Genomic DNA, 9,542 nt, shown 5'->3' with positions numbered 1-9,542 from the left:
AAGGATATTTTTTACATTTGAACCATAACATCATCTATCTCTTCTCATTTTTTATCCAATCAAACAAAAAAGAAAAAGAAGAAAATACATCTTTCTATTTATTTTCTCTCATTTTCTTTTATATCAAACATTATAGAAATCTATTCTATTTCTCTTCTTTCTCTTTCTCATATATTTTCTCATATCTTTATCTCTTCTTATTTTCTCTTGTGCAAAAATATTTAACAGAAATATTATTTCATCATTTAAAAAAGAAGTAAAGAGCACCCATAATAGAAACACCTTCCCTATTTGAGTTGATAAAATGTAAATAAAAATTTATTATTTAGTTCCAAAATATCTTGTGTTTACTCATTCCCTTCCTCTATAAAATATAATAATAAAGAAAAAATTAATTCAAATAATTCCCCTTTACTCTCTTGAGTTAGACTACTGTCCACAATTATTGGAAATGACAGTTCTGTACAAAATTAAATGGTATAATTCTTTCATTTTTTCCTATGTAGTTGTCCTATACTTTCTTTGTCTTACTCTTCTCTCCACGCCGTTCTTTACTATAATTTTATATAAATAAACCAAACATAACAAATTTTATATATAAAAAATAAAAAGTCAAAGGATGTGGAAAATTAACTTCGGAAAAAATAAATGTTTAAACAAAAAAAAACTATGTTTCAAAGTTATCGAAAACCAAAAAAGTTAGAAAAAACCAGAAAACCAACTAGAGGAGACAGAACAACCTTAACACGTATGACATCTGTGGCAACCCACTTCTCAGCATTCCTCTTCTTTTTCCCACTTGGTTTTCGTCCCTTCCTCTCTTCCTCTTCCCCTTCCCTTCATCTCCAAAACCCATCTCACTTTCAATCGAAGCTCTGGTATTTCTCTCACCCCAAATGGAAAAACATTGATCTCTTTGCTCTCATCATTGCTCTCTTTGCTCTCATCATTGCTCTCCCCATTGCTTCATTCTCTGAGTTTTTTCCTCTTCATCTCATTCTCTGGCCACCCGACTTACATATTCTCATTCCTCCACCAATCGTTTACACGTTTAGCATTCTGGGTCTCGACCACTTTTGATCATATTACATGAGTATGTTGCTATGCCTTCGTTTCTCAATGAAATTTTTTCTTTTGTTATTGGTGGGATTGTTTTACTATTGAGTATTATCTGATGGGTGTATTGCTGGTGTTGTGTATGGTTTGTTTATTGGGCTGACTCTTGTTTGTGTTGTTTCTTGCATTTACATGTCAGTTAAGCCAAATACTTTCTTTGCTGAGTTTTCTTTGTCAAGTGGGTTAGTATTTAAGGGGACTTGGTTGCTTCAGGCTGGGTTTTCATTGTACACTTATGCTTTTGGATTGAGAGGTATCAAATGATTTCTTCAGTTTTGGACCCTCAGCGGGAGAGTGTGAATGTTAAGTGTGATCTTAATGAGGATAGGTTAGGAGGTGTTGCTATGGAGAATTTCAGGTTTGCTTTTCATGCTATTGTGGTAATGGTTTTGGCTTTTGGATTGTCCCAGGTGTCGTGAGTGTGCGGTACTTGAGAGGTGGGGAGGCAAGAGGGCCATTGCTAGCTGAGCTTGAAAAGACGAGTACGCGGATGCAGGTGCTTCCTGAATCGGAGATGGAGTGAGATATGTGTAATTTTGTTAAAATGAAAGAAACAAATGGGCAATGTGAATCATTAGTTTATGTTTTATTCCCTGAATGGTAGGCAGTGCTTACCAAACTTTCTTTAGTCTGTTGGTGAACTATCATTGTAGTTATACTTCATATCATGATAATTTGGACAGTATGTGTATACATTTTACAATTAATGAAAATTATAGCATTTTGATTTTGGAATAAGGTTGATGGCATCTTTTGGACAGTATGTGTATACATTATACAATCAATGAAGATATAAACGGTATTGCTTCTGTCCCAGCTAAATAGATGAAGAATAGAGTAAGTTTTGGCCTGGTGTATTTTGTTAGATGCATCAAAAATTGGATACAAAGAAAAGAAAAACCTAATAAAGAAACTTGGAACTGAATCTTTAAGAAACTTATTTGATACAAATATAGAAGGCACCCTTGCTTTCTAGTAAAACTATATTGAGCAATGAATTAGAAAATTGTCCCGTGGTGAGAATTCTTAGATTCAATTGCACTATATTAGATCAAACAAACATTTTGCTATAATAAACTTCATTATAATAGCTATTACATTCAGCACATTGGTCCTGTACCTGTTGTTCTATATAATGCTAAACATTACTACCATTACAAATTTGGTAGAAAAATGAATACTCTCTTTATTGTTTACAATCAAGTGGCTGAAAGTGAGATAGCTTATAGTTAGACTCTTCAGATAGTACTGAAGTAATTCAAGATCCAGCTCATTTAGTTGAATCCATATATTACATTAGGAAAATAGTAAACAAATGATCTATTCTAACTTTGTATATCCTTTTGAAGAAAATTTTGGGAACCTCAACCATCTTTGACGAAATCGTCCAAATCCATGAATTCTAAGCCTGAAATGCATCTTTATTTTTCTGCCCAAGTTGCCACATCTTTGTTTCAGGATGTTATATTTAGATGATCTTACATGTTTCTTTGTATACGGATATCCTACTGCAGAAAAGAAATCAGAAGTCAGCAACGAACGTGGTGCCAGACAGCTTTCTGGTTTTCTCACATTATATTTGGTTTCATCCATAAGTAGTGTTTTAAATTACAATTGCAGTAATAGTTATGGTTACATCATTGCAGCAGTTGCGATGCGGATTGCGACTGTTGCGGTGTGAATTATTCTGTAACTAAAAAATATTTTTGAATTCAATGCGACCTGGTCCAACACGGTCTGATGCAGCCCGAATATGGTCTGATGCAGTTGCACTGAGACCTGATGCGACTGTATCATTATGATTTGGTCTCACACTACAATTATGGTATGATGCGGTTGCGGCGGCCAGTGCAACTGCAATATTACAACCACATCATGTGATGTCGTCCTTAATATGTGATTATAAGTATATGCTATAGGACGTGTGTGTGGAGTTTACTAGCATAGACCTACAAGGGATATTTCTGGAACATGTTTTGTCCTTAATCTGTGAATGGTATTGTCAACAATATTGAATATGTTAGGAGAAAGCACACCTTGATGTTGTTTGGTTTGTTCATTTTCTTCTGAGTTTGTATGGTGTAGGACCTGCATGAAAGATAAAGGGATCAATCTTTTTATTTACTTTGTTTAACCATTTATGGTGGATGTTTGTCTGTAACGCCAATAGTATAGTTTATGGCACAGGAAATAACTTATGGTAGCTACTCTTTAAGATTTGTGCATGAAGTTGGTGTCATTTAGATCCCACAGTTCAGCTCAAATCTTAATGCTTCCTATACCAGAAGTTTTGTCCTAACAATGAACTTAATGTTGCAAGTTAAGGTGTTTCTGTACCTGAACCAAATTTTTTAAACGTTTTCTCATCCTTCTTTGAATATAACCTTTGGTGCTCTGCAATATAAATGTCAGTTAAAGATGTTCGAAATAGTGATTTACAATTAGAAATAATGAAGCACTATTAATACTGATATTACCTTTACATGGTATCTAACATATGCATTGAAATTTAATAGATTCCAAACAGTCTTGTCTAGCCTTTTGTCTTCAATATGACGTGAAGAGATATCTATTAAGAATAAAATAAAAAATGTCAGTCAAATATGCAATGAAATATATTAGTATATTACTCAGCAATGCTTGTTGATCTCATTTTGGTGTGAATTTAGAGGTTAAAATATTCTCAGGGGTTTGATTGAGACTTTAATTGTGGATATTTGTGTCATTTTGTCTCATCACATGTTTTCTTTCCTCTCTCTTTTTCTTTCATACCAAACAACTAAAAAATCATTCTACTTTCTACTATTTTTCTTTCCTAAGTTTTCATTCCTTAAGTTTTCTTTCCTCTTATTTTCTTTCCCAAACCAAACATAATGTAAAAGCAGAAGGGATGGAGAAAAAGCCTTGAGAGTCATCTTACAAGTATATTTTATGGAAGTCTTCTTCTCCATTCTCTTGCCCTCCCAAAAGAGTTGAGTTTTAAAATGGATGAAAGAAAAAATAAAGGGTTTAAGAGTCATATAATGAGTGTATTTTATGGCTCTCAAGCCTTCCATTCCTTTATTTTCTCTCCAAAACTTAACTTGTAAACAGTCTCTTAGTTAGAATATAACTTGTAATAATTTATGGGATGAACTACTGAAGGATAATAGTATACCAAAAGTGACAAACCCTCCATTGGTACTCAAATCCTCCAAAGTTTCCCCTCTTAACTCCGGCGGAGGAATGGCTGACCAGGTACAAGGTGGTGCCTTGGCCCATTTATCTGAACTTCCAACATCCACTAGCTCCTGCCATAGATAGTAAATGAAATTGATATAATAGCACATTGAGTTGAAAATAAATTACTTAGATGTGATTTGTCAGATTCAAACCTGAAAGAAAGTTGTTGCAATAATCACATCTGACTTTTCTTTGAAACGAATTGGGAATACTGCTATGATTCTTTGTGGCTGTATGCAACATGTATTATTTGGTGAAATAGTGAAAACACATCAGAATATAAGCCACTTTTAAATACCAAGGAGTTCGGTATGAGTTGTCTTTGGTTACTTGGTTTTTGAGTTTTTCTTATTTTTGTAGAACATAGCTAAATTTGGAAGGACATTTGAAATCTAACTAAAGTATGGAAGGAATAAAGCTTTCATGAGTGGGTATTGTTGACTATTCAAACTGTGATTTTGTGAGATCATTAAGTTGTTATAAGTTGAAATAATTTATTCAATATAATATGCCAGCATTGTTCAGCATTCACAACTTTTGTTTCCATACTCACAAGTTTATAGTGAAGTGGTTTCCACAAAATAAGGTACGACATAGTATATAATGACACATTCGTTGACAATATCATATTTTTTGTTTCATATATGTTATGATTTTTCACCCGTGTGTAATGTACTTGAAATAGGTTATTGTTGATATGATGAACAAGGATCTTATGTCTCAAATCATGTCTCAAATCATGTCCCAAATCATATCTAACATTAATGATGTTGAAATAAAAACTGAAAAAATAATAAATTTTTAATTGATATGACATGTTTTTATTGTTGCGGGATATGATTTAGGACAATAGATCATTGTTCCATAAAATGGCAATCTTGGTCATTATATGTGGAAGGTCATGCTATATACTTTGTATTCTTGTGTTACTTTTATGTCATTTGTCATAAAATATTCAAAGGTCTAATTGCTAGGATTTACCTGCATGATGATAAAGAAAGGTTCTCTTGGATGATATACTAGTTTGATGGGCTTGAACATCCCTTGCATTGTAACATCCGAATTGACATTCCACAATATTTCTTTCAGTTGTGAACTCAGAATTACCGATTGAACTGTGGAAATATCCCCAATAACTTTGACATAATCTGGAACAAGAGTTGTGCACCACCCATCAAATTAAAAGTCCAAGTTGCATTACATCAATCCATATATTGGCAATATGATAAGAATTTTTATTTTTAGTTTTATTTAATATAGAGCAAAGACCTATTTTAGTTTTTTAAAATTTATGTGTATCAATTTGGTCCGTGAAAACTAAAAATTCAAAAATGTTTCACAAAAATATTAAACGTAGGTACAATTAATTATTATTAACATTTTTATGACTATTGACACAATCTATTTTAACACATATTTATAATTTTGAATATTAGTATGTACTTTTTATTTTTTTGGAGTTCAAAATATCATACAAGCAAAAATTTATAAAGATTAAATTAGATATTTAATATAATAATAACTACTAACTAAAACGAAGTTTCTTTTTATTTAGATTTGATGTTCTAAAAATTTATGAATATTAATGACATCCTCATTTTCGTCAAGTAAGTGTCCTTTGAACCAAGGCTATCAAAAGTGCACTCCAAAACGTTGAATCGGACCGTTCAACAATTTTCATGGTGGAAACTGTGTTGAAATGGGAAGAAAAGCGAACCAGTGGCAGAACAACATGTTGAAGCGTCGAATCGTGGAATTGTTATGCGTTTTAGAGTTGAGGAAGAAGACAATCATTTTAACTTGACTTTTGCAATTTCGAGTTAGTTTTGACCCAGGTTCTGGCCCAACCCATTTTTAACCTAACTTTGACCTAATTTTAAGCCCAAATTCATAAATCCTTCACTTCTTTCTATACAACTACCACATAAGGAAAACTCTCCATTTTATCAAAAAATCATTCACTCATTTCTATAAAAATCATGATGCACTACTTCTTCATTCATCTCTTATAAAATCACACAACAACAACATAATTGTGCTCTTTCACCAAAACCTTTCTATTTCTTCCCAAGAATGTTACTACTCTTCCAACCCCCTCTTTTCTATCTTTTCCCTGTTTTTTAACAAATCATGTCAATTGCCACTGCTGCTCTAGGAAATGGGAAGGGGCCAAATAATGCTAAAAGAATTAGGAATGATGTAGGGTGGAAACATGGCATTTCTATTAGTGGGAGTATAAGAAAAATTCATTGCCAATATGAATCTTCGTTTAAGAGCAGTAGAAATGGTGTTTACAATGGAATCATGAGGTAGAGGCAAATGTTATAACAATGGTGCAGGGAGAAACCAATCCAGCAAGTTTTATACCTATTGTGAGAGAATCAATCAAATACTTGCTTTATCAAGCATGATTATCCATATGGGTATCAGTACAATAAGATGAATATAATGGCTAATAATGATGATGGTTTCTTCATTGAAAATGATTGCAATCAATTAGTAACTACAGATGCTTCTGAAATTGAAACCAAACAGAGCCATTTATATTGTTCAATCTTCTGAAATTACTCTAGAATTTCTCACTGAACTTGCTAGGATTCAAAATCACATGAATCTTGACTATTATGATGAACAAGATCAACCCATATTCTCTTAGCTATTGAACTGATTTTCCGAGTCATTGCAAAGGTTGCAATTCTTCTTGGCTGTTTTGGGAAGAACTTCAAGCATTTTGCAATGCTCACAACCTCACACTAAGGCTAGGAGTCGTCAATTGAGAGCTTAACTTCTTGTAATTTCTCAGGGTTCTAGCTCAATTTCTGAATATTTGTAAAAATATTAAGGTGATTATTGATTTTTTCATCTCTATTAGTGCACCTATCTAAATTACAGAGCATGTTGACTGCGTGAGGAATTTCAATCTATGCTCACTGTTGTTGAAAGCCAAATGGATCTTCCCTATATCAATAACCTCAAACAGTTTCTTATCACCTTTGAGTCACGTCTTCTCAAAAATCGTCACAAGTCAATTTTTCATGTATTGTTTGAAAATGTGACCTCTGTCCCTTCTTCTCAGTCTCTAGTGTTAGTGTCCAACACTCCAACCTAGTGCATTTTGACCCCTTTATTTTCCAATTCCAAGAACTATTCTACTCTTGAAATGTTAAATATAAGACAAGCTTCTTGTGTATCAATCAATTAAGATGAGTACATTGAAATTGAATTCCCTTTTCCTTCTTCTTTAATCTTCTAGGAATACGTTACTCTGATATTCTATTTACTATCTTATTTTCTCCCAGTATTTTGTGTTGATGTGGCATGTTAATGCATATAAATTTATTCTGCAGTTCCATGTTATTGCTCCTATTTTTTCTGTGATTGCTCTTTAATTGTATGAGTGAATTGTTTGTGATTATTGAAGAAAGGCAAGCCCATTGTTGCAAGGCCATACATAAATATCTTTTTCAATATCATGTCTACAACTAATGCTCTATACACATTTTTTCTTGAAAGAACAGACCATATGTTCTTGCTTTCCTGGCTTGTGGATTTTGCCAATATTTGTATTATTTGATCACCAAAGAGTATTAATAAGTCATTATTGGCTTGTGTCTTTGTAACCGTTTTCATTAATTGCTTGGATGACAAACTTTCTTTCTTTTATATAAATAAGTGATTATTTACTTGAACGTTAATTAATAATACTAATGTATTACTTTCAAATTCTTAATATAGTATCAAATCTTTAGTTATGACTTATGAGAACTCTGCTGCACAATTTCTTTCTTCTCCAAATCTTCTCATATGAGTGAAGCATTGATAAAGCTTTCAAACATTTTGTTGATTGAGAATTCCAATCAACCTTGGTCTCCCTTTCAAATCTTTCAATACCACAAAGGTCATGTATTCCTTTTCTTAAAGATTTATTAAATATGCCAGACAATGATACATAGAATTAAGCAATCTTGTCTCTCAAAATCCTTCTAATATCTACTATTTGCATCCTAGACAAAATCTGGTAGCCATACATGTGTCTCCTTCGTTGGAAGGGAACAATTATCATAATGGAGTATATCCATGAAGAGAGCCCTCTTGTATGAAAACAAATACAAATTCATTGATGGATGCATTGCCATTCCAAACCTGAATGATCCTGACTGATATATGGGAAAGGTGCAACACAATGGTAATTTCTTGGATTACAAGAACATTCTCCACACAAATTGCACAAAATACCATATACATTGATAATATCCAAGATCTATGACAAGACTTGAAGGCTCCAAGAGAGATTACTTTAGAATTTCTGATCTCTTACAAGAGATTCACTCAATAAGGCAAGGTGACAAAGACATCACAAGCTACTTCACTATCTTGAAAATCTTATGGGAAGAATTGGTGTCTTTGAGACCCTTGCCCTCTTAAAAATGTGAAACCTAACTAAGGATGGATTTAAACCATGAGGACTACAAAGAATAAGAGAATGTGATCTATTTCTTGAAAGGTTTAAGTGATAAATATTAAACAAACATATCCCAGATTTTGTTTACAGAACCCTTACTTTCAATAAACAAGGTTTTCTCTCTTGTGGCCCAAGCTGATAGGCAATTCAATGGAAGTAACTTCACAGAATCGAAGATTTTGTTCAATACCAATGAACAAAGTCAACTAGCCAGATTCACACCAGTTAAAGGCAACATCAATAATAGAGGATGGTGGTGCAGCGGAAGCGATCGTTGCGCAGCGTTGGCCACAAGCAATCAAATAAAGGCATAGAATAAATTAGAAGAGAAGAAACAAGAGAATTTGTTAACGGGGTTCAGCCAATTATGCCTACGTCTCCGGGAGCGCCGAGCGGCTATCAAGATATTATTAGAGAATAAGGATTACAAATCCTAGCACACCCATGGGCCCACCTTCCCATGGGGTATTTCTATTAGGTGCTTATATCTGGTGTACATTATAACAAGGGACCTGAGTCCAGTATATAACATTGGTTACTCTACTCTATTCCAATACTAGACAATGTGAGACTAATACAATAACATATTTCAAGCATTCCCAACAATCTCCACCTTGATTGAAATAGACAAATATATCGCTCCTTTTGGAATTCTACACAAGAATCTCCACCTTAGTGAATATCCAGCTCCACCTTGCTCAATGTCTAATTCTTTTTAACAATTCCTCCACATAAGAGTTTG

General features: G+C 33.3%; 1 protein-coding gene across 2 annotated transcripts in view; it reads right to left on the bottom strand.

Moving 5' to 3' along the window:
* Nucleotides 1-2,283: 2,283 nt before the first annotated feature.
* Nucleotides 2,284-9,542, bottom strand: part of LOC109337081 (actin-related protein 2/3 complex subunit 2B) — a 23,644-nt gene continuing 16,385 nt past the window's right edge. Inside the window, exons 4-10 of one of the 2 annotated variants that reach the window (XM_019573959.1) lie at nt 5,320-5,486; nt 4,491-4,568; nt 4,274-4,406; nt 3,594-3,685; nt 3,454-3,510; nt 3,153-3,204; nt 2,284-2,624 (exon numbers count right to left, since the gene is read on the bottom strand). In XM_019573959.1, coding sequence (XP_019429504.1) covers nt 2,437-2,624; nt 3,153-3,204; nt 3,454-3,510; nt 3,594-3,685; nt 4,274-4,406; nt 4,491-4,568; nt 5,320-5,486 — 767 coding nt within the window. In that variant the 3' untranslated portion in view covers nt 2,284-2,436. The remainder of the gene's footprint in view (nt 2,625-3,152; nt 3,205-3,453; nt 3,511-3,593; nt 3,686-4,273; nt 4,407-4,490; nt 4,569-5,319; nt 5,487-9,542) is intronic. The other variant, XM_019573960.1, reaches the window with a different exon arrangement.

The sequence above is a fragment of the Lupinus angustifolius genome, unplaced genomic scaffold (genome assembly GCF_001865875.1).
Source record: "Lupinus angustifolius cultivar Tanjil unplaced genomic scaffold, LupAngTanjil_v1.0 Scaffold_1_1094, whole genome shotgun sequence".
In the NCBI taxonomy this organism is placed as follows: Eukaryota; Viridiplantae; Streptophyta; class Magnoliopsida; order Fabales; family Fabaceae; genus Lupinus; species Lupinus angustifolius.
Note: the sequence above shows the minus strand (reverse complement) of the source record. Positions and strands in the feature narration are given on the sequence as shown.